This window comes from Notolepis coatsorum, assembly GCF_963971535.1.
Source record: "Notolepis coatsorum genome assembly, chromosome: 18".
NCBI classification, from domain to species: domain Eukaryota; kingdom Metazoa; phylum Chordata; class Actinopteri; order Aulopiformes; family Paralepididae; genus Notolepis; species Notolepis coatsorum.
Window position 1 is genome coordinate 91,370,265 of NC_140182.1, and position 25,949 is coordinate 91,396,213.

At 43.1% G+C, this 25,949-nt stretch overlaps 1 protein-coding gene across 1 annotated transcript in view; it reads right to left on the bottom strand.

Moving 5' to 3' along the window:
- The window catches only part of cntn1a (contactin 1a), a 125,665-nt gene that overhangs the window by 12,407 nt on the left and 87,309 nt on the right, over positions 1-25,949 (bottom strand). The window contains exons 13-20 of the mRNA XM_084334811.1: positions 23,403-23,530; positions 21,268-21,440; positions 17,362-17,485; positions 13,430-13,591; positions 9,372-9,521; positions 8,697-8,767; positions 7,663-7,897; positions 5,620-5,723 (exon numbers count right to left, since the gene is read on the bottom strand). Of these exons, the coding sequence (XP_084190937.1) occupies positions 5,620-5,723; positions 7,663-7,897; positions 8,697-8,767; positions 9,372-9,521; positions 13,430-13,591; positions 17,362-17,485; positions 21,268-21,440; positions 23,403-23,530 (1,147 nt within the window). The remainder of the gene's footprint in view (positions 1-5,619; positions 5,724-7,662; positions 7,898-8,696; positions 8,768-9,371; positions 9,522-13,429; positions 13,592-17,361; positions 17,486-21,267; positions 21,441-23,402; positions 23,531-25,949) is intronic.

Genomic DNA, 25,949 nt, shown 5'->3' on the forward strand with positions numbered 1-25,949 from the left:
ATTTTAATGCTAGTATGTATGCTAGTGTAAAAGTGTACTAGTGTGTAATAGTGTGTAATAGTGTAATAGTGTAATAGTGTAATAGTGTGTAATAGTGTAATAGTGTGTAATAGTGTATTAGTGTGTAATAGTGTGTAATAGTGTAATAGTGTGCTAGTGTAATAGTGTGTAATAGTGTAATAGTGTGCTAGTGTAATAGTGTAATAGTGTAATAGTGTGTGTGACGTACGTGGGTTGGTCATTATCATTATTACTGTATTTGGAAGACCATGTGAACATCAGATTAGTATCGTTTGTATGTGTGCGTGTGTGTGAACATGAGAGCTAATGATATCTATTCTTCTCTTCCTGTCAGGTGCTGCCCGTCCCTATACTGAAGGGTGCTGATTGCCTAATGAGGGACAGCTGATGGCAATCACATCAAGAGGGGCGGGTGCACAAGTAGCTGACAGCACACACACGTCGGGGCGCGTCATGGTGTCATTTTTGCAGTAGTCTCATTGCTGGAAGTCACTTGCCTTATGGTGGAGTGAGGAGGCTGCCGTCTCGCCTGTCTATGGCCTAAAGCAGGGGTAGGCAACCCTAGGCACGCGTGCCTGCATAGGCACACGGGGGCATTTTCATAGGCACAGGGGGCAGCATAATTTTCTTTTCAAAAAATATATATATATTTTTTTATTTATTTTTTTGCTTTGAACTACTATAGTGAAATATTTTGCACTGTTGTCGCATTTATCTTGTTGAAATCCTCCCACAGGTTCTTTTTACTACCACATATTTAATTGAGACCCTTTATTTGTTTATTATTTCAATTTAGCTGGAAATACATTGCTACATCATTCAGTAACATTTGCAGAGCCTTATAACAAAAACATTATTACGGTCACCATTGTGACCAGTGGGATTAATCAACAAATTTGATTATTTATTTTTCTATTTCATTGAACATTGCACATGTTAAAAGCCATTTTTTAACTCAAAATGTGAGTATTACCAAGTCAACTTGTGTTCTTAAAACAATGACAATAAACATACTGTAGTTTTATTAGGTTGAAACAATGTGGTTGTGTACTTATTTTTCTGTTAACTTATTATGGATTGAAAACTGAAAACCTGGTAACTTATTATTATTTATTTTTTTACAGTGTAGTCTTGCGATCAATCAAAACTTATTTACACAATATACCTCACATTCACCCTCCATTCACATCCTGGTGTTCTCCTGGTGTTCTCCATTAGGCCTGTAGGTGGAGCTATGACAGCACACGTACAGTACACACACCGATGGTGTGTGATGTGTCCAAAAATGAATGGGCAAATGTGAGTGAAATGGTCACACTGTATGCAGCTGTTTGTCTGCATTGCATCCCCCTCCCCCCAACTCAGATTTAGGATTGATACAACCATCATAATAATATTGTTAATAATAACAATAACAATAATGATGTAATAATGTAAAAATGATCATTAAAAATACCTGATTATGAGAAAGAAAATTGACGATGCATGGAATATTGTTGAGGCACACTAGTTACAACTATATTTCAAACAGGCACTCCATGTCAAAAAGGTTGCTGACCCCTGGCCTAAAGCAACACTGTGTGGCACGGTGCCATTTTATCACATGGAGTGTGGGTTAAACTCCACAGCTGTGGTGTCCTAGGATGGGCCCAAGGTTGTATTGTAACTACTAAGTGTTTGTTTGTGTACCTGTATGTATTGTTTGTCCTCCCTTACCTTTTCCCCTTCTTGCCTTATGGTGGAGGTTTCATCATCATCATCATTTTATTTATCCGTACATGGAATCACCACAGTCCAACAGTACATATTCACATAATTCACAAAAAATACCATGGCCGAAAGGAACAGGAAGAAGAAAAAATCTTATATATACCTGCCCCTACACACGTACAACACACCGATAGACATATTGTGTAAAACCAAACAGAATATACCCATTTTGCAAAAAATAAATAAAAATTTAACATCAACACAACCAAATTAAATCAACATAAATAAACCCATTTTGTCTATCTATCAGTCAAACTACATATTTAGGTTAATTCATTTACACACACACACCCCCACACACACACACTTATATAATGTATTATACTTCTATATACTATCTAATTTCTATTTTATTATAATATAACTAAATCATACTATTTATTCTACACCATATTGGTACAGTATTATACAATATTTTAATATATTATTATTCTATGTTACGCTGCTATATACTATATTACTATACTCATACTGGCCTACACTACAACTCTATGCTACGTCCTGACACGCTAAACTGCAATATTATACTAAACTGTGCTATACTGTCTATGTATCTTTTCTTTGCACAACCTTTTGAAGTGAAATATATTATTGGAACTCTTTTCATCGTTCTGCAAAGAGTTCCATAGTTTGATACCTATAACTGAGGTGCACCTTTGTTTTAAGGTTGTTCGTGCAAATTGGTGTTTAAAATTTAATTTCCTTCTGCTGTCATCTGGACAGGGAACGAACAACCTCTGTATATTTGCTGGTAATACTCTGCATTTTGCTCTAAACAAAACTAATAAAGTCTGTATTTCAGCTAACTCTTTAAGTTTCAATAGTCTGGATTTAATAAATAATTCGTTGGTATGTTCTCTTGAATCTACATTGTGAACTATTCTTACTGCTCTCTTCTGTAATATAAATAATGGCTTTATGTTGCTTTCATACGTGTTACCCCACACTTCCACACAGTAACTCAAATATGGTAGGATGAGTGAACAATATAATATTCGCATAGAATTATAATCAAGCACATTCTTTGCCTTGTTCAAAACAAAAACACTCTTGGCTACCTTATTTTTTATGTACATTATATGTGGCTTCCATGTCAATTTCTCATCCAACATAACACCCAAAATTTTTAACTCGGATACTCTTTCAATATTAACTCCGTCAATACATAATGCCACATTGTCCTTCTTTCGATTAGTAAATATCATAAATTTCGTTTTTTCCAAATTTAGGGATAGCTTATTGTTATCAAACCATATCTTAAGTTTACACATTTCATTTACAATATCATCTGCTAATTTTTTAAGGTATTTTCCTGAACTGAAGAAATTTGTATCGTCAGCAAATAAAACAAATTTCAATATGTTTGACACTTCACATATATCATTAATATATAAAATAAAAAGTTTGGGCCCCAGGACCGAACCTTGAGGGACACCACATTCAATATTCATACATTCAGATGTGTAACCAGAGAGTTGTACATATTGTTGTCTATTTTCAAGATAGCTACTTAACCAGTTCATCGCCACCCCTCTCACACCGTATGTTTGTAATTTAGAAATTAAAATGTGATGATCTATCGTATCAAATGCTTTTTTTAAGTCAATAAACACCCCTATTGTGTAATTCCTCTCATCTACTGCTGTGGTTATTTCTTCATATATATTCATTAAGGCTAAGGCTGTTGATCGATTTGCCCTGAATCCATACTGACTCTCACTCAGCAGGTTATTCTTTTCAATAAAACTATCTAATTTATGAGCAAACACTTTTTCAAGAATCTTGGAAAATTGTGAAAGCAAAGACCTTTTCCCCTTCTTGCCTTATGGTGGAGGTTTGAAGTCCTACCACCATAAATATATACTTTACTATTTGGAAAACGTCTTGTGTTGTGTCTTCTTTCACCTACACCTGGGACCTTGGTTTTGAACATATTTACTGAGAGGGGCTGCTTTTGCTCATGTGCCGCCCTCCAATTGTTATTATCAGACCTGCGTACATGACAGTGTGTAATAGTGTAATAGTGTGTAATAGTGTGTAATAGTGTAATAGTGTGCTAGTGTAATAGTGTAATAGTGTGTAATAGTGTAATAGTGTAATATTGTGTAATAGTGTGTAATAGTGTCTATTACACTATTACACTATTACACTATTACACTATTACACACTATTACACTATTACACAAAATTACACTATTACACTATTACACACTATTACACTATTACACACTATTACACTATTACACACTATTACACTAGCACACTATTACACTATTACACACTATTACACTATTACACACTATTACAATAGCACACTATTACACACTATTACACTAGCACACTATTACACTATTACACACTATTACACTATTACACACTATTACACTATTACACACTATTACACTAGCACACTATTACACTATTACACACTACACTATTACACTATTACACACTATTACACTATTACACTATTACACTATTACACTAGCACACTATTACACACTATTACACACTATTACACTATTACACTAGCACACTATTACACTATTACACACTATTACACTATTACACACTATTACACACTATTACACTATTACACTAGCACACTATTACACTATTACACACTATTACACACTATTACACACTATTACACACTATTACACTATTACACTAGCACACTATTACACTATTACACACTATTACACTATTACACACTATTACACTATTACAACATTACACTATTACACACTAGCACACTATTACACACTATTACACTATTACACACTATTACACTAGCACACTATTACACTATTACACACTATTACACTATTACACAAAATGTGCACATTTTAGTTTTTCATTTTAGGTATTTTGTGGTACTTTGTGGTATTATTTCCAGGCACTTTGGGGTATTTTGGGATATGTTGGGGTACTTTGGGGTATTTTGGGGTACTGTGGGGTATTTTGGGGTATACTTTGGGGTACTTTGGGGTATTTTGGGGTATACTTTGGGGTATTTTAGGGTACTTTGGGGGTATTTTGGGGTGTTTTCTGGTACTTTGGGGTATACTTTGGGGTATTTTGGGGTATTCTCTGGTATTTTCTGGTACTTTGGGGTATTTTAGGGTATTTTGGGGTATTTTGGGGTACTTCGGGGTATTTTCTGGTACTTTGGGGTATACTTTGGGGTATTTTATGGTATTTTGGGGTATTTTCTGGTATTTTCTGGTACTTTGGGGTATACTTTGCGGTATTTTGGGGTACCTTGGGGTATTTTGGGGGTATTTTGGGGAATTTTCTGGTATTTTCTGGTATTTTGGGGTATACTTTGGGGTATTTTGGGGGTATTTTCTGGTATTTTGGGGTATACTTTGGGGTATTTTGGGGTATATTGGAGTATTTTCTGGTATTTTGGGGTATTTTGGGGTATTTTCTGGTATTTTGGGGTATTTTCTGGTATTTTGGGGTATACTTTGGGGTATTTTGGGGTATTTTCTGGTATTTTGGGGTATACTTTGGGGTGTTTTGGGGTGTTTTGGTTGGGGTATTTTCTGGTACTTTGGGGTATTTTGGGGTATACTTTGGGGTATTTTGGGGTATACTTTGGGGTATTTTGGGGTATGTTGGGGTATTTTGGGGTATTTTCTGGTACTTTGGGGGTATTTTGGGGTATTTTCTGGTATTTTGGGGTATACTTTGGGGTATTTTGGGGTATTTTGGGGTATTTTCTGGTACTTTGGGGTGATTAGTAGGACCCATATAATTTATATATTATATATATATATATTATATACGTACGTATACATTTACGCACAACTTTTGACTGACCTGGTATCCCTCTACTGCGTTCTGGGTGACAGGCATCCACCATACGATGGCATCTGTAGCAGAAAGAGCTCTACCGTCCAGGCTGGCAGGAGCTTCAGATGGAGCTGTGGTGAGAGACAGATAACAAACCACAGCATGGCACAGTAAAATGCACTGTATCCACTGAAAAAAAAAAAAACAACCAGAAAGATGTCCTTCAGGTACTTTTCATCCTGCATCAAACAATTTTTATCCTTTTTCTAATAGAGTCCTTGCATGGAATGTTTGTGTAGTTGTCTTTCTTCCAACATGGCTGCCTGTAACCATTGGTAAAAACATGCCTAATTGTTGTGCAGTGGTAGAGTAGGTAAAACACAGGAAAAGCACAACATTACTGTTCCACTGTAACTTGTTTACAAGATCCAGAAATAGGAATGTCCATAAATATGTTGTTATATACAATTTGTACTCATATATCAACATGGAGGACAAATGGGCACATTCGAAACATTCCATGAAAGTTCTCTATTGTTGCAAAGTATGGTACGGTGTCATTGATCAACATGAATATGAGGTATATTTTAATCTGTTCATAAGGAATTACAAGTTGATACATTGATAGAATATTAGATGTCAGTTAACAGTTAATACTACATTGATAGTATGAGATTAGTATATTTTGTTGGTTAGAAAAGTAAATGAGATGGAAATGAGAGAAAGCTAAACAGAGCTCTGAGTGGACAGAAAGAATAGGGAAGTAGAATTGATTAAACCAACCAGTAAGTAAAGAGGAGTAAATAGGAGGAATTTCATTTTACTATAAGACTGCTGCTTAGAGTGAGAAACGCTCTCTCTCTCTTTGCTCTTGCTACTCTGGTGTCATTCTGTCATTAAGATACTGTAATGATCTGACAATCTGTGTGAGAAAAGGAGGCCGGCGCAAACATGACTTAACTTCTGTGAAGTGAACCTATTTTTGTAATAAAGTTGATTTGGAACTTAGAAGACCAAGTATCATCTTTCCTACAGAGCCTCCTCATCATCGATCAGACAAGAGACATCAAATACACACAACATCCGCCTGTGTGGCTTAACGCGCTAATGGATCCATTACTCTGATCGCAAACTACAAAGCACTTCCTGTCGCACGGCTCCATCTTCACCATCTTTATAGGTAACCTACTAATGCACTTTTCACTCAGGGTTGCTCAAGCGGCCATTCCGTCAAGGTGCATTCATTATATGGTGAAAAGTGCACTGACAGAAATATCTCTCTGCCCACATTCCTTCACCGGGCCAACAGACTCCTCCCCTGTGAGTTACAGTATGGGCCTGCGCCACACACTCCGGGAGCACCGCATCCATTCCAGAAAATACTGTCCTCCGATGTTAAATCTCAGTGCTGGGAGCTGCACCAAGCAAGGAATCACATGCTGTCACCAGGCTTGAAGACACACAGACTACACACACACACACGACACACACACACACGTACACACATTAACACCCTCGTTTACCCACAGAGAGAGTTCCATACACCCCGATGCTCCCCATAGGGTATTACCATGACAACCGGGCATCTCCCAGCGCCTGGCGTGTCTGGGTTGCCCCGTGGTTATCGCAAATGTCTGTCAGTGGAAGTTAATAAATGGGCTAAATGCTTTGCATCCTTGGGGCGAATTATCAGCTTTCTGGTTCATGCTACATAGATCCTGATAATCCCCCTGGTGAAGGCGAGGAAAGGCGAGAGCGAGAGAGCGAGAGAGGGAAAGAGAGGGGAGGAGTGGTTCACATTCAAAGGGTATTAAAATTCCTCACATTTATGCACGAGAATTGTTATTAATTTGATCATACTCCATAGAGAGGCCATGACAGTTATAAGTAAGCAACATTGACAGATTGAAATAGCGAGTGTTGGCATAATGGAAGACGCCCCTCAATCTCTGGGCTGTTTACCAAATACATCCATGTTGACCCGAGAGGCTAAAACGGGATCAGTCGAGAGCCTTTTTCCTGTTGTGATCTTGACAGAGTTAGGGGGTATTTTCCTGGATCAGTGCTTACCGTCCTGCGCTGAGTGAATGACCGCCATGAGGCTGAAGGGACCCTCTCCTTGACTGTTGAAGGCCTTGACTTTGACCTGGAACTCGGTGGAAGGGGGGATGTTGGGGTCCTTGAGGATGTAGCGCCTGGCCTGGGGGTCGGCCACCGTCACTTTCCTCCACTCAAAGCTGTTGTGGGGTTTGAAGGCCAGGATGTAGCCGAAGTTATGGCCATAGTAGTACTGCGGCTGTACGGGCTAGGGTAGGGAAATAAAACACGTGAAGCCATTAACAACCGAGGCTCCCGGAAATAGAGTTGTTATCAGCGATCAGATGTTGTTTACATGGTTTCTAGGATGACTCGACATCTGAGTGTTATTCAAAAGTTATGACACTTCATCGCCTTGGCAACCCATTCGCCCCCCCCCCCCCCCCCCCCCCCCCCCCCCCCACCCGTGACCCTACCCCCCATGCATCATCTCCTGCTCTGGCCCCCATCCTCACACCATATGTCCAGTGTGAGATGTGCATGCGTCAGGCTCCGCTAACCCCTAAAACACATCGCCTCATCCACCAGCTGCCTCACAGATTGAACTGCCAGGTCTCGGCCAAGCAAAAAGGCAATTTGCCCATAAGAGCGAGGCAATCTATCAACAGGGAGCAGCAGAAAAATAGCAGATAATGATTCAGATCGATCATGTGTTTTTTTTGCTGGTGTTGTTTGTGGGTATAATAAAGTGATAGGATTAACCACAGATACAAAGGCACTTTCTGTTGACAGTGCTTGTTTTTCAGCTCTCATAGATGAATTGGGTTTACAACTATCACTGTGCTTAGTGGTGTCTAGCTAAACTAATGGGCGCCTAACAGACTAAAACTATTAGTCTATATCCACTTAACTTGGTTTTCGAGGCAATTTGACCTCAAAGCGTGTTCCTGAAAAGCAGCATACAGTATTGTCTCTTTTCTGCCTACTTTCAGACGAGGAAGGTCTGCTCTGCTGAGTTTGTGGCATTTCCCCCTGCCTGACTGAAGTAAGCAAGCATCCAGACGTACCGTCCAAGTGATGGTCAGCTCCCTGCTGGTCCCTCCGCCCCCGCCGATGTCCGAGGGCGCCACCACAGGAACTAGAAATCAGAAATGGCGACGCAAGAACTCATGAGCCTGCATGCCGAGAGTCCACACAAGCCATGCCAACCCACACAGTCTGTACCCTCTCCCTGGCTGGCACTGCTACTAAAACATCCTCTCCTCCGCAAATACAGTATCAATGTCCACCACCCTGCCAAGTGCAACACCTTAAAAGTTCATGGCAGGAGCCTTGCCACGAGGGAGAGAGGCAGGAGGTCTCCCCTTTCTCCTCAACTCCATAGCTGCTTGTGGCCCCAACTCTGGCAGAGGTTATTGTTTTAAGAGAGATTACCGTGGGCCTGTGATTTCCATTTTCATAATTGAATTGCACGTATACAGTTCCCCCCGAAGTGCTCATTTGTCAAGGGTCAATGCGGTGTAGCTTGGCTGCGGGGGGAAGTGCTGCACAATGGAATTCCTGCTGACTCACTCCTGGAGCGCTACTTCACGAAAGTAAACAGGGATTTAATATAATGACAACAAATAAATATTAGAATGGAAAGCTGAATCACACTAAGCTGAATCGCGCACCACCCACCGAACCTCGTGTGACTCTGAATGTATTTTACCCCCCTGATCTGCACCGAACCATGATCTTACCTGCCTCCAGAGTGGTGACTTTAGGCGAAGGGCTGCTGGGTTCTCCAGTGCCCAGGGTGTTGGTGGCGACCACCCTAAACTCATACTCTGTCCAGGGGAACAAATCCACCACCATGGCTGCCTCTGCATTGCCTTCCACATCTGCAGGCGCTGGAGAGACAGGCACATTTAAAAAATAAAATGATTCAATTTATTTTTGGGCTTTCTGTATTTTTCACAGATCCCAATTTAGTCGTTATGCCAATTCCCTTCGTGTTCGTTGCGCGCATTGCCCCACTGTCGGCCTGGGGAGGGTGCCCCACCCGACCAGTAGGAGTCTCAGTTTACAACGACCAGGACACATACTGTACCCCACGGCTTACCACCCGCTAACACTGCCAATTGTGTATAGGGACGACTGACCAAGCCAGAGGTACCGCTGACAGCTGGATTCGATTCCAGAGTCTCTGCGGTGGTAGGCAAGTGCTTAGTCCACTGCGCCACCCAGTCACCCTTATATAATATAGATATTAATAGACCTTTATTTAATCAGGCAAGTCACATTGAGATTGAGATAATAATAATAAACAATAATACCATAATAGTAACAACAATAACAATACAAATGATAAAACATTTATAAAAAGTAATATAATACAATAATTAAAAACAAGTAAACGATCACAGCTCAAATCAATCAGGGTTTTGACTAGATTTGACCTTTTGGAACCAGAGTATCAAGCTTCAAAGTACACTGTAATTCATTCCAAATGCATGGTGCAAAAAACCAAACACATTCTTCTCCAGATCAGTGTTAATTCTGGGAACTTGCAGCACTAGCCAGTCCTGTGAGTGGGTGTTATGTGTTCAAACTCTCTAGAGTCTAGACAACAAGTCATATAAAATATAAGGGCAATTTTTGGAGAAGCCATTTATAAATAAATATAAACAAATGCTGGTCTCTTCTAGTGGAAAGAGAAGGCCAGGCCACTTTTTGATAAAGAATACAGTGATGAGTACCATAGATGCCTGTTATAAATCTAAGGGCTTGCTTATTGTGGAATGTTAATGTCACAAGTATACTGTACATTTTTCAGCTTCAAATGTATAATTAGATTTTTTTATAGTGGACCCTCTCTGAGCACAGCCAACTCTCAGTATGTTGACATGATAGATGCTAGATTGTTAACACTTTGAGTGCCAGCGACGAGATATCTCGTTAGTTCATGCCAACCGTTGAGTGCCAGCCGACGAGATATCTCATTTTTAATCGTTATTTTTTTTATTAGCGATTTCCATTCATATTTCATCAATCTAGCCTCATGTTACCAGTGGGGATCTGTCTGAACTCGAATAGGGAAAATACCGCCCCCTATCGTCTCCCGGATGGTAATGCACGCATTGGAATGGACTCAATACTGTAAATGGATGAGAAAAGAAAAATCCGGAATCCACATTTTACATCTCAGGCAAGTAACCCGAGCCGATCGGACTCATTGTGGACAGTCAGAACAGCGTGGAATATATATTTCCAGTACCCAGCGTTGGATCAATAAACACGATCGATATTTGGAATGGCGATCAGGAATTGGAATCATCTTTTTGGAGAACATCTGATCTGAGGTAAGGAATCTATTTTACCAGTATTGGGATAATCAGAGCTATTTTCACCTCTATATCAGCGTGTGCCATATGTGTGTATGTATGTGTGTGTGTGTGTGTGTGTGTGTGTGTGTGTGTGTGTGTGTGTGTGTGTGTGTGTGTGTGTGTGTGTGTGTGTGTGTGTGTGTGTGTGTGCGATCAGGAGAATCGATTTTTCAGCCCGCTTCAATAGCGTGCATAAATACACTATACTATCGATAATCTAGCGTTTATTTGAAAACGATTCATAAATTGGCAGAAAAAATTTAAACGTGTTTTGTGTATTACAGTAAAGCGTGATTCCTGCAGAATCTTTTTTTTTCTGAACGTTTAAAAAAACTAGCGTTTTTTAAAATGGTATAAAACGGAAATGAACCGATTAAAAAAACAATCAGTTTCGACAATGTTGACTGCAAACAAGTCATTGATAAGCGACGGCCAGATTAGACACATAGCCATAATTTAAGATATAGTTTATGCGTTCGCAAATATGAGAGCTCTATCATTGAAGTGGGTGGCGGCATTCAACGGGGTAAATAGGAAACGGAGGCCGGCACTGAAAGTGTTAAGGACCAGGTTGTTGTCCACCATCCAATCAGCTAGATGTGAATCACGGTAAGCCAAGTACATAATGTAACATCTTCAAGGAAGCAGATTGGATATGTGAAATGGCTTGATTTAGTTGATATCCAAGGGGATATAGATCAAAATGCTGTCATCATAATCTAACTAAAATGGAAAAATCTCTGCCTGTATGTCTGTCGAGCTGTGATTTTCCCGAGAACTGTTCATCCGATCGACTTCAGTTGACAAGACAGTTTTAGAATTTATTTAGGTCACTTTTCTTCCTCCCTTATGGAAAGGTAAAACATGAGCCGACTTCCTTCAGGGATCGTGCCAGTTAAAATAGTAAAGTTAAAATATGTGAAATATGCTCTGAGATTATGGAGGCAGAGAGCTCGAGAATAAAAGGGTCCCAGTTGTCCTCTCCAGTTGCTTTCTTTGAGTCAATGGCTTGAAGAGCATCAGTAATTACAGTAGGAAGAAGGGGATGGAGGGCAAACTGAGGGGCCCAGTTTACTGTACAGAGCTATCATTGTTAATAAGAGGCAGCCCTACAGAACCATCATCATTAATAAATATATTTGCTGAATTGGCTGATCCCATACAGCTGATCCCATATTGTCAGAATCTATGCACATTTGTTTTTCCTCTGTCAGTATAACATTTCTGGAACTGACATGAGTGGGCAGAGTAGAATTTTTTAGTAGAGTTTACTACTTTCCAGAAGAGCTGGAGATGGAGGTTAAAGGAAAGCTCCAACATTTTGGGAAATTAGCTTATTTGCCATCTACCCTGGAGTTAGACAAGAAGATACATACCTTTTTCTTCTCTGTGCATGCAGTAGGAGTAGTAAGACGTTGGGAACTAGGCTAATGGAGGAACCTACTTCCAGTGACTGACGCTAAGCTAGGCTAATGGTGCGCGTCTTCCTACTCCTACTGCATGCATTGCACAGAGAAGAAAAAGGTATGTACAGTATCTTAACACTCCAACATTTTGGGAACCCTGGAGTTAGATAAGACGATACATACCTTTTTCTTCTCTGTGCATGCAGTAGGAGTAGTAAGACGTTGGGAACTAGGCTAATGGAGGAACCTACTTCCAGTGACTGACGCTAAGCTAGGCTAACGGTGCGCGTCTTTCTACTCCTATTGCATGCACAGAGAAGAAAAAAGTATGTATCTTCTTGTCTAACTCTAGGGTAGATGGCAAATAAGCTAATTTCCCAAAATGTTGGAGTATTCCTTTAAGTAATACATAGATTTAGCTTTTCTCATTGAGGAGGAGGTGCGTTTATTTCTTAGCTGTCTGAAGGCCAATTGGAGGGGTTCCCCAGAACATCTACTTAGGGCCCATGCTTTGCTTCTTAAAGGAACACGCCAACATTTTGGACAATGCCTAGGCTAACCGGCACTGTCCGCTTCCATTCATTGTGCTAAGCTAGGCTAACGTGCAGCCAGATAGATTTCTACTGAACGCACAGAGAGGAAACTGGTATCTATCTTCTTGTCTCTCTCTGGAGACGACGGTAAGCTAATTTCCCCAAATGTTGGCGTGTTCCTTTAACTGGAGGAGATTTATAGAAATAGAACAGTCTGCTGAAACATTATGCAGTACAGGTTATGCGGCCCCAGAATGAACCAAAACATATCCATAAAACAACAATAAAAAAAGTCCACTTTCAAGATAAATCCCTATGTTCTCTGAGCGACTGTAGCCTCCCTCAATTACATTTTGACCCATCTTTACAGAACGTCAACCGCCATGCAGGCCTATCTCTATGTCCTGTGACTCGAGTTGTTTTAACAGCAGAGCCAAGGTCAGCGTCAAAGCAGCACTGTTTATTTGACCGTCCGGTGGACTGGTGTGCTCACATGTAGCGGCGTCCTTCCAGACATCTATGGAGAAGGAGTCCCTGTACTGGATGGTATATTTGGAGACGGGGCTGTGGTTGTCTGCACCGCGACTCCACTGCAGCCGCACGCTCTTGTGTGTCCTCTCCTCTACCCGCACCCCACCTGGGGCACCGGGGGGGCCTGGGGGGGAGAGGAAGGATGGGGAGAATTATGAGAGGAATAACGGGGGAGAGGGGATGGTTCAGATGGGAGAGAAACAGAGCTATGAAAGAATGTGAGGAGAATGAATGATCAATGTAAAATACTTGCAGAAACAGCATCTGACAATACAAATATTTGCTAGTAGAAATTGGAAAATAAAAAATCTATAGACATACAGGTAGCAGGCCTACAGTAAATAGATCTACTGTATTTCTTCTTCCTTGCACATGGGGGGGGGGGGGGGGGGGTGTCTTGGAAAGATTAAAAATAAAAACAGACAAGCAGACAAACAGACAAACTGATGGACAAGTGAGCTAGGAGTTCTTCGCTAGGTGCTCAGCCCAAAACAATGTAGGACAATCTTGAAAAATTAGAAAAGGCAGTGCTCAACCTCAAACTGTAATTTTTCTTAAAATGTCTTTAAACAATCTGGACATGAACATGCTTTGATGAAGACTTCCAGTTGACGGTCGAAATGCATCAGTTTTTAATTTACCAAATTTAATTCAAGACAAGTGAAATAATCGATGGAATGCCGCCTTTTCTGCTTTTTTCTTTTTCAAGATTATCTATAGGCAAGATTCCTCAGCTGTTAAACCCACTAAACCCACCAATCCCCTGACAATTATTACAACTGTTTGATGCATATCAAACACATCACATCAAACACACTAATTTCCACTTTTAAGCCCCCCCCCCTCCCTTTAAAAGACATCACCCAAGACTGATGGATTAAGGCATTAGAGTTTAGAGCCCATTGACATATTAACTGAGCCTGGGGCGAAAAGCTTTTTTAATCCATTATTTTTCTTGGGTTGTTCCAGCCCTTCTCGATTCTTGCTCTGGAGTAGCAAAGATGGCCTAATAGAAAACCCAGACTGCGTCAGGGTTAACCGTCCAACCCACAGCACCGGAGAAACCAGCAGGCCAGGATTTAGTTTCTTTCGTGTATGTCACAGAATCCAGGGTCTGGAGAACTAAGGCGATTAAACCGTTAAGCTTCCCCCTGTCTTCTCTCTGAAGAGGAAATGTAATGTTAGTAGAGAAGCAACCTAGGATTCCTACACAAATAAATCCACGTAAGGGATGTGGCGTCGCTGTGCAGATGTTCCCTGGATCTCTAGATAGCGATTACTGAATGATGGTAAAACAGATAGATGCGTTTGGCAGGGTAAAGTGAAAGTGAGAAGCCTCTCTGCCAGGGCACGGCTATTATGAATGGAATATTGAAGAAGGAAAGAAAGAAAAACACAGACAGACAAATCCAATGAACAAATCCGTATACATCTCGCATTGACAATACGGACACCGAAGCTATGGTCCACATTCTGCAGCAGAGTGGACTATTGTAACATAACACTACAATAACACTCACAGCCGGCTGGCATAATAGAAACAACTCTTCCCCTGAATCTCAGATCCTTACTAATAACAAGCTACAGGTGCAGAGACGCAGTGTTTTTGGCTCGGACGATACTCATGTATCACATCCACTTCCTCGTCCGCCGTGATAAATGGCTGTCTTTCATCCCCTCGCCCCCTCCTCCTCTACTGTTGGCCGTTGGCACGCCATTAGGGAGCAGCCCGGGGCCCGGCGTTTTTTGGTTCCACTCCGGGAAACGTCACTGTCAGCCGCAGCGCTGTTCACCTGGCCGTCTGTCAGCACCTGCTCTGAAAGCAGCAGGCCTCGCGAAGCAGCGCACCCAGGGCAGCAGCAGGGATCACTGCCGACCGGATCGCGGCTGGAAGCTCTTAGGTCGCTGTCTGAAGAGGCCCTTTGTCCACTAACACTAGGCCTGTTTCAAGGCCCTGGGAAGGGGGCTGTAAGGCAAGCTCTCACTCATCAGGACACAGAAGGTGAAAACGGAGGGGGGGGGGGGGGGGGGACGCAATGAGTCATCAGGGAGGGGGCACGACAGCACGGTACCTGATGGAAACTGCCGCACGGTGTCCGGTTGCTACTTGTCGATTTCCGTAGACACGGTCGGGGGAACAAGTGCCGCAATCAGCGTCTCACTGAGTCTAACGATTGTGGTGAAAGATAGAAGTCTATGGCGGTGTACCAGACACTGTTTAGTCATCACAGTGAGCCAACATGTTGGCATTAAATGAGATCAAAGTGACACTTATAATATGATTGATTTGTTACTATAACCAAAAGGTGAAGATCCTGCGGCGCGGCGCGCTCCGTCGTCGTGAGAAGTTGTCGCTCTAAGTGCGAGCCGGCACTCCTTTCATCCCGTGCTATACAGAGCACATAGACCGTGACTCCACTCGAGTGTTGGTTTTACAAATGGGTTTTGACATCGAATACTTCATTTTGATGGATGGTCGCTTCTGAAGTACTCGCTGGCCTGTTTTAATTTCCTAACCTCTGCTAGTGTGACTGTCAATGAGAACCACATCGTCGACCTTGTCTTTGAGAGAAGTTACTCAAACAGATACCAATGGTTTCTGCAGCCAACAATAACTTTCCCTGTGAGAGGTGGCCAAACTTATTGTCCACAGGCTTTAAAGGAACACGCCGACATTATGGGAAATTCACTTGCCGTCTTCTCCAGAGACAGAGAAGAAGATAGATACAGTAACAGTTTCTTCTCTGCACGTTCAGTAGAAAGCTATCTGGCTACACGCTAGCCTAGCTTAGCACAATGAATAGAAACAGTTGGCACAAGCTAGCCTAGCTTAAAACTCCGGGAGACATGTTAGTTGGCCAACGTCTAGGCTAGCCTGTATCAACTGCTTGGGGGAAAAAACTAAACTTTTTATTGTATTACTTTCCCTGATGTTTATAGAGACTATAGTCAGTTTATTGACATTTGAATAGTTCACACTTTTCAAATACAGCACAAGAGGCTTGTCTGCCCTTTTCTGGTGATGCTAGCAGCAGATAGCTATAGTGTCGTGCCTATGGGCTGCAGTGTGAGGCTCATGTTTTTCTTCTTGTACGGGTCTCCTGCGGCCAGCCGAGCTGTAGGACACAAGGCATTTCCTTCCACAGCTTTTTCCAGCTCTCTCTCTCTCTCTCTCTCTCTCTCTCTCTCTCTCTCTCTCTCTCTCTCTCTCTCTCTCTCTCTCTCTCTCTCTCTCTCTCTCTCCTCTCTCTCTCTCTCTCTCTCACACACACACGCACAGGAGAGAATACACATCCAAATAATATGTGTGTTCTTTCTCTCTTTCTAACACACACACAATACATTTCATAGTATATTCATGGTCTGACAGTAAAAGTAGTGGAAGAATATTTTAAGTGGGAAATTAGGAGGATTTCCAGAATAAATTATGGTACTCCTCCAGTGCTTGTTTAAAGACTTCAGTTTAATGGGCCTCTCCAGAGCCTAGAATCTTCTGCATGTCAACTCTCTGTTGACATGGGGATTTAATTAATGACATTACATCATATTTGATTCAATTACAGAATCAAACCACAAGCGGCAGAAATGATAGGTTTGCACGGTCGTCTGGGCGGGTCATCTTTTCCTCTCTTGTACGTCTCTGTCAACTACTTCACTCATTCTGATGCTACAGGATGTTTGTTTAGCCCTATGTGTGTGTGGGGGGTGCGTGCATGTGTTTGTGCATGTGTGTGCATGCGTGCATGCATGTGTGCATGTTTGTGCATGTGTGTGTGTGCACGTTTGTGCATGTGTGTGTGTGTGTGTGCATGTGTGTGTGTGTGTGCATGTGTGTGTGTGCACGCCCACGTATCTACATGCAAGTGCATGTGTGTTTTCCTCATCAGGACTCACCTCTAACCACTAGGTGGGCGGAGGCCGTGGTGTTGTCCACAGTGGTCTGGGCGGTGCAGGCGTAGCGTCCCGCGTGGTTCAGCTGGCTGCTCTTGATCAGCAGCTCGCCGTTGGAACCTCCGTTCTAAATGAGACGAGACAACGCACGCAGCACACGGCACAGCGTTCAGTCTGTCGAGTCGATGAAGCCGCCGGCGGCGGCGATGCAGACTCCACCTGGGGCTTTCTCACTCCCTAGTGTGTATTAGTGTTCCAGACTACTCCCCTGAAATATAGGACATGAACTAGAAGTATGACAACTTTCAAGACTATTCCTTATATACCACAGGTATATACCACAGAATTAAAAAACTAAAATACCTGGATGTCTCAATAAACCTCTTGTGCATTCTCGTCGTTATGACAAGCCCCGGTGCATTTTCTTCCGCCAGCCTGTGGCAGTAATGAACTGTTTGCTTTCCTGTTTACCAGTGATATTGTCCTTGATGCTGCATGTGGGGTTAATGGGACAATTGTGTTTCACCAAAGGATTTTATGTTTGGTTAACGTTCCAATAACGTTCAAAAAGACTAAATGACCAGATTTAACAGAGAACGCACTTGTGATGTGACCTGATCTGCAATGCTAAGCTAGTTTGGGCTAGCGATTTTCCTTTATTTTATTCTTTTTAACCGCTGCTTAAAATTCTCTGCCTTATCAGAGAGCGAGAAATGTATATTAGAAGGCTTTGTTCACCACAGCTGGATGAAACGCAGATGAAGCTACAGTAGGAGAGATCTATTAATAGGAAATACTGGAGACTAGGAAGCAGCCAGATTATACATCACCCGTGAGAGGTCTATGACCTTCTAGAAAGAGGGGAAATCACCAAACATCAACATTCTTTTAAGTTGTTGAACTCACCCATAACACCTGTGTTTTACACTTTACCTAAAGAACAAGACTACAGTGACACCGCACCAGGCAGACCTATTATAACAGCAATAGGCTCCCTAACAGAGAATATCTCTGCATTTGTTGATAATTTCCTCCAGCATGTGTCACGTCCTTTCCCTCATACATTAAAGACTCCATGTCCAACCCAGCAACAACCATCATCTGCTGGTGACTATGGAGAATGAGTCTGTATACGTAAACATTTCCATACAAGGGGGGCTGAGGGCAGCTGAGTTTCTTCTCCACACGCAAGAACAAATCTCTGCCAACACAAAGCTCACCTAGCGCAGTGTGTGTGTTTTAGAGCTCATTGACTGTGTCAACTACAAACTACTTCATGTTTGGCAATGACTTCTTCCTGCAGGTGTCTGGAGTCAGCCTGGGCTCTACGCCGTCCCCATGTTTCACTTCACTGTATGTTGCACTGTTAGAGCAGTACTCTAGAGATTGTACTCTAAGAACCTGTTCCTATAATACATTTAAACATACAGAAGGTACATAAATGTATCTATCTTTTTTATATGGACCTCAACCAAGGCCAAACTCAAGAGACTTCCACAACTTCATGAATACACTTCAGAATGCACATCTGAGATTCACTATGACACAATCACCCTTCTAAAATGACCTTTGTGGACATAATATGATATATAATAAAAGTATTGATGATTAATTATGATTGATTATGATTGATTATTGATTATGAATAACGATGACAGCCTCGGCACAAGCGTATACAGGAAGGCGACTGACAGAAACTCACTGTTTGGGGCAGTCATTTCACCCTACACACACACACAAACAGAAGCCTTTCGACAAAGAGGGTATAAAAGTGAGCGTGACACAATGCCTCCAACTGTTTTTTCTAACACAATCAGAGTGTTGAACACTACCAGGACTTAAACCACGGACAGCAGGATCACCTGCGCTCTTCAGTACTCACCAACTGTCATCAACAAACCTTGGCATGTTGTAGCCACAGACCCTGTCCTTAAAGGACACCTGGACAAACCCACCACAGATTATTTTAAAAATATCCCCAAACCTCAGAAACATGTTGATGAGAGCGGATTATCCACCTAACCACCTACGGTTCGGAGTCCTGTGTAACTAATTACAAATATGGAAACTGTGTGTAACTGTGTTTACTCGCAAGACTAAGGCATTCTATCACCCACACACACAGGGAAAGCTATTCGCTAAGGTTTCATCTCGTGTAAAATCAACAATGTGATATACAGTACAGTACATGCTCAAATGCCCCTGTGGACTTGCATATATAGGAAAAACCTCCAGACCTCTCAAAAACAGAATCTCAGAACATGGACGTAATATCGGGAACCATGACCAAAAGAGCCCTGTGGCCGAATCACTTCAATCTAATGAACCACACTGTTGCTGCTCTCAGTTATGTTGAGATATATATATACTCGCCTCGGTGTGACTCCCTAGACCCACTACTCTCTGTGACTCCCCAGACCCCCTACTCTCTGTGACTCCCCAGACCCCCTACTCTCTGTGACTCCCCAGACCCCCTACTCTCTGTGACTCCCCAGACCCCCTACTCTCTGTGACTCCCCAGATCCCCTACTCTCTGTGACTCCCTAGACCCCCTACTCTCTGTGACTCCCCAGACCCCCTACTCTCTGTGACTCCCTAGACCCACTACTCTCTGTGACTCCCCAGACCCCCTACTCTCTGTGACTCCCCAGACCCCCTACTCTCTGTGACTCCCCAGACCCCCTACTCTCTGTGACTCCCTAGACCCCATACTCTCTGTGACTCCCCAGACCCCATACTTTATGTGACTCCCCAGACCCCCTACTCTCTGTGACTCCCCAGACCCCCTACTCTCTGTGACTCCCCAGACCCCCTACTCTCTGTGACTCCCCAGACCCCCTACTCTCTGTGACTCCCTAGACCCACTACTTTCTGTGACTCCCCAGACCCCCTACTCTCTGTGACTCCCCAGACCCCCTACTCTCTGTGACTCCCCAGATCCCCTACTTTCTGTGACTCCCCAGATCCCCTACTTTCTGTGACTCCCCAGACCCCCTACTCTCTGTGACTCCCCAGATCCCCTACTTTCTGTGACTCCCCAGACCCACTACTTGCCAGTTATACACTCTATGTACTCACTTCTTTTTTATATCTGGGATGTTATATCTGGACCTTGAATTTGGACAAATAGAGGCGCCTCTTTAGTATTTTCCCGTACTTGATGACGGCCTACAAGCCTGTGTCTTCCTCTCAATATACATATATATATTTTGTATGGATTATTGTACTTTATGAATACAGAGCTATGAGTGCACTCGCTCAACCGACAGCCACGCCAAGGTCAAACCGTTATGATGATATTCCTGTGGCGAATATTGACTCATACCGGCTTTGCTGATAAATGGCATTAACTGGAACATACCACTTTTTATGAGTGGGGTTGGGGGCGATGACGACAATAACTCTTGTATACAGAAAAGGGCTTTCATCAATCATAGTCATGATATGGAGTTCGGCCAGTGGGCGGAGTGACAGATGAGAAATGCTAACCGCTGCTCCCAGCGAGGGCTGGACGAGGAGAGAGTGGGTCGTGTCACAGATAATGGATATGAGCGGAAATTGCTATTAAATTGATATACAGTGCTCCAGCAACATTAGTCTTGGCTTTTTGAGGAAGGCATGCTAAATAGCCAGCATGGAGTCACATTCATTTAAAAAAAAAAAAGGCTGAACTTTTCCATTTCAGGTATTCCAATGAAAACACGGCACACATCAACGTGACCTCAAATTTTCCTAATTATATGATTTGACCTGGAAGAACTCCAGGCCCAAGTTAGAAACACAAGTCCTGAGATTTTGTGGTCAGGTCAAACAAAACTACCAAGCAAAAAAGCCATGTCAGTGGCTGTTATGAAAACCTTCGCTCTAGGTACTGTAGGCACCCTAACGAGCAGCGGTGTGTCCTCTCACCGGGTTGCGCTCATAGTGGAGGCTGTCCTTGTGCAGGTCGATGACCCGACCGTCCAGGGACCATGTGAAGGTGATGTCCAGGGAGGCGTCGTGTGAGGCGGTGCACTGCATGCGGACGTCCTCTCCCACCGTCACGTCGGCGTTGGACGGAGACAAGGTGATCTTGGTGGCCTCTGGGGGACAAAGGGTGGGGGGGGCGGAAGACAGCTTTGATGTGGCGCGTGTCGTTGGAGAGAACACGCTTTCACTGGAAGTGTTCTAACCTTCTGCATCATCTGCTGGTTTGGCAACGCTACTGAGTCACAGAAAAAGACTGTCAGAAGAACTGTAACAACGGCCAGTAAACTGTTCAGGGATCAGGTTACCAAGCATGGAATGCATCAACAGAGACATTGTGGGACCACCAGAGGCACCTCTTGCCTCCTCGTTTCAACATGCCAAGTGTTACCATCTGGGCAATGATATTGCCTCCCTGCATTTACTAAAAATAGATCCAAGTTTTAATTGGTTCCAATAGGTTTTTAAACAACAGGTACTGCACCACTAGCACCTCATGCATTTTGGCTCCTCCCTCCTGCTCATAAAGGATGTCCACCGGGTCTGGGCAGGAGCTCCCCTGTCTGTCTGTCTGTCTGTCTGTCTGTCTGTCTGTCTGTCTGTCTGTCTGTCTGTCTGTCTGTCTGTCTGTCTGTCTGTCTGTGTCTGTCTGTCTGTCTGTCTGTCTGTCTGTCTGTCTGTCTGTCTGTCTGTCTGTCTGTCTGTCTGTCTGTCTGTCTGTCTGTCTTGTCTGTCTGTCTGTCTGTCTGTCTGTCTGTCTGTCTGTCTGTCTGTCTGTCTGTCTGTCTGTCTGTCTGTCTGTCTGTCTGTCTGTCTGTCTGTCTGTCTGTCTGTCTTGTCTGTCTGTCTGTCTGTCTGTCTGTCTGTCTGTCTGTCTGTCTGTCTGTCTGTCTGTCTGTCTGTCTGTCTGTCTGTCTGTCTGTCTGTCTGTCTGTCTGTCTGTCTGTCTGTCTGTCTGTCTGTCTGTCTGTCTGTCTGTCTGTCTGTCTGTCTGTCTGTCTGTCTGTCTATCTATCTATCTATCTATCTATCTATCTATCTATCTATCTATCACCCACTAAAAGAAGGCATTAATGCGATGTGCAATTCCATCGGCTGAGGTGAAACTTTCCACACATCATATCATATGTATTAATGTGGTTTCACTTGTGGAAGTAACACACTGATAAATCTGAGTGAGGTAGTCTTGAAGAGGCCTAAAACAGACAGATCATATAATGTGCTATTGCTATGGGAAGGGTGGAGTAGCGTAATATGCAATGTGCCCATGTGGCCAGAAGAGGGCAGAAGAGAGCTACGTATGCAGGAGCTCAATGGTTTACATTCAATAACATCAACAGCTACCATGCCATGTCTGACATGACGGACCAGCACTCACAGGTTCAATGTTTTTTAATGGCAGCCTGAATAAAAAGCAGACATGTTTCGGACAATGTCCTTCTTCAGTGGTATGGCTAGCCACTGAAGAAGGACATTGTCCGAAACATGTCTGCTTTTTATTCAGGCTGCCATTAAAAAACATTGAACCTGTGAGTGCTGGTCCGGCTACCCTGCTTTGATATACTGAACTTTATGGGATTACAGCCCCCAGTGTGAGAACTTGTGAGCGCGGTCTAATTTGACTATATGTCTGACATGACAAAATGAGAATATCATTCTACTCATTACTATTTAAAAGAAAAATACTTCTATAATCAAAATCTCTCAAAACAAGACAATGTAAACCGCTGCCACTTACTCAAGTTCTACCCTCAAAAACCTTGTCTCATCATATCTCATCTAAAGTTTACGCCTTGTGCCCTTGTGGAGTGACTAATAGTCCACCACCACCAGCCATGCATAGACCCTGACACCGGTCAAAGGGCCATAACTCAGCCACAGTGAGACAGCTGGAGGTCGGAAGAGCATGGTGTTGGGACTGATGGTGACAGAGATGACTCCTAGCTACTGTAAGACTGGTAAGTAGCAAGAGTAACTAGCTGTAACTATCAGTAACAGTAGCGTTAGCAGTAGCAAAAAGACAAAGGATCATCAAGTAACATGAGCTGTGGTAGCTGTGGTGATAAGCTGCTACTTGCCTGTGATGGATAGGGAGCCTGTGCTGTTGGCTTTGCCCCGGTCATTCTCAGCAAAGCAGGTGTACCTGCCCTCATCTTCCCGCGTCACATTGTGAATCTCCAGGCTGCCATCCTCCCAAATGAACACTCTGAGGAGAGGAGAGGAGAGGAGAGGAGAGGAGAGGAGAGGAGAGGAGAGGAGAGGAGAGGAGAGGAGAGGAGAGGAGAGGAGAGGAGAGGAGAGGAGAGGAGAGGAGAGGAGAGAGGAGAAGAGAAGCAGAGGAGAGGAGGAGGCGAGAGGAGGAGAGAGGAAAGGAGAGGAGAGAGGGGAAGAGAAGAGAAGCAGGGGAGGGGAGAGGAGAGGAGAGAAGAGGAGAGGAGAAGAGAATAGAGCAGAGGAGAGCAGAGGAGGAGAGCAGAGGAGAGAAGAGAAGTGGAGAGGAGAGGAGAGATGAAAGGAGAGGAGAGCAGAGCAGAGGAGAGGGGAAGAGAAGAGAGGAGGAGAAGAGAGAGTCAGGCAAAATGAAAGATTCAGTGGATGTGAAGGTCAAAAGTGTATTATATTATATTCATAAGATATTATGAAAGTATTATTATTGCATAGGTAGCCTACTGTATATAGGTTTCCAACACAGGGTAATGGAAAGGCTTATATATAGTACAGTGTAAAGTGTATTACTTGTTTCATGCAACTTGAAATTTGGCTGAAGGCTAGACTAAGGATGTGTAATTATGTTTCATGCATGACAAGCAGCATCACATCTGACACCAGTCTCTCTCTCTCTCTCTCTCTCTCTCTCTCTCTCTCTCTCTCTCTCTCTCTCTCTCTCTCTCTCTCTCTCTCTCTCTCTCTCTCTCTCTCTCTCTCTCTCAGACAGACACCATAGTGAGTATTAGGGGGCATATGCTGCATAATAATTCAGTTGCTGCTGCTGCTTCTCCACAGGAGGTCATTGGTGGTGATATTTGGGAGGGTAGGAGGAGAGTGGGTGAGGGGGGGGGGGGGGTATTTCTCAGTGCTGGCAGACTAGACACGATTTGTCAGTGAGGAGCGCAGGGCCGGGGCAAACACAGTCAGTCTGTCCAGGCTGATGAGCTTTAGAGTGGGCTTAACGTCAGTCGGTGAGGACGGAGAGCAGAGCACGGCGCAGCACTCCCTGACAAACAAAAACAGCCAGAGGAGCACCCCGGCCTAATATACAGTCTAGGGGATCTTAAGCAGCCATGGTAGGCAGGCAAGACGCTATACTTGCAGGGATTCCCAAAGAAATTAGTCCTTGTGCCGATTCTTGTGACCCTGTAAAAATCGGAATTGAATAGTGATTTAAAAGAAAAGGGACAGATCATCCTTCCTCTCGCCGTACTAGATAGGCCAGTGAGCCAGAAGTAAAAAAACAAGTGCATGGTAAATGACTGCATTTATAAAGCGCTTTAGAATTTGTTCCTGACATTTTACCCATTCACTCACACATTCACACACCGACGGCAGAGGCAACCATGCAAGGTGCCAACCTGCTCATCGGGAGCAATTAGGGGTTAAGTGTCTTGCTCAAGGACACATCGACACGCTGCCCGGGAGGAGCTGGAATCGAACCGGGAACCTCCGGATTGCCAGACGACCGCTCTACCTCCCGAGCCACTGTCGCCCCCATGGTCATAACTCATAAGCCTCTGAGACTCGTGGGATTGCTGGTGATCTCGGGCCGACATCACTGTCTTTGAAAGGCTGTGGCTGAGGCTTCGTATTAAAGCTAGAGTGAATATAGTGGTGTCATGTGAAGGGAAGGGGGCTACATAATGCTCCAAAGTTGGGCAAAGTCTTGGTGAGTGAAAAACTGCCATAGCCATATTCAAAGGGGCCCCTTGATCTCTCACCTCAAGATATCTGAAAGATGGGTTAAAATGTGTTCTTTGGGTAGCCACTTTTGGGCAAAAACCATGCAGTTCTTTGCATGCAGTACAAATGTGTTATTTGAAGAACAAAATATACTATTCTAAAATGTATTTCATGTGTATTTCAAAATGTCTGCATATCAGGGTCCCTAAACAGTCTTGGAATTGGAATAAATTTAATATGACTGGACATCTGAAACTCTTCCACATAGAAGCCATTTCAGTCTCATGGAACTTGACCACAAACTAGAGACCTAGCTCTTTCAGTGGATGTATGGATTTCTTATGTACAGTATATTGACAATGAGGTTTGGTTTCTGAGCAACAAAAGTCAACTCCCCATCCAATTGCTGAAGATTTATATTCTTACAGAATTCTCTAAAGGTAAAAAAAAATGTATACCAAATCACAGCATGCATTTTCAAGGTCTCTGTGTCTTAATGTGGTATTTCGGAGGGATTATTGACCATGCTTATCAATTTGCACGTGGTCAAAATGGGTTACATTTTGCACCAAATCTGTGTGGTAAAATGGTAAAAATGCAAAAATAGCTGCAACAATTTGTGAGACATAAGTGAGCATGGATGGGAATGGCCATCATACACTTGGATCGTAATAATTCTAAGCCCTTATACAGTGACAACCGTATTGCACATTGCATTTTGCACAGCTAAA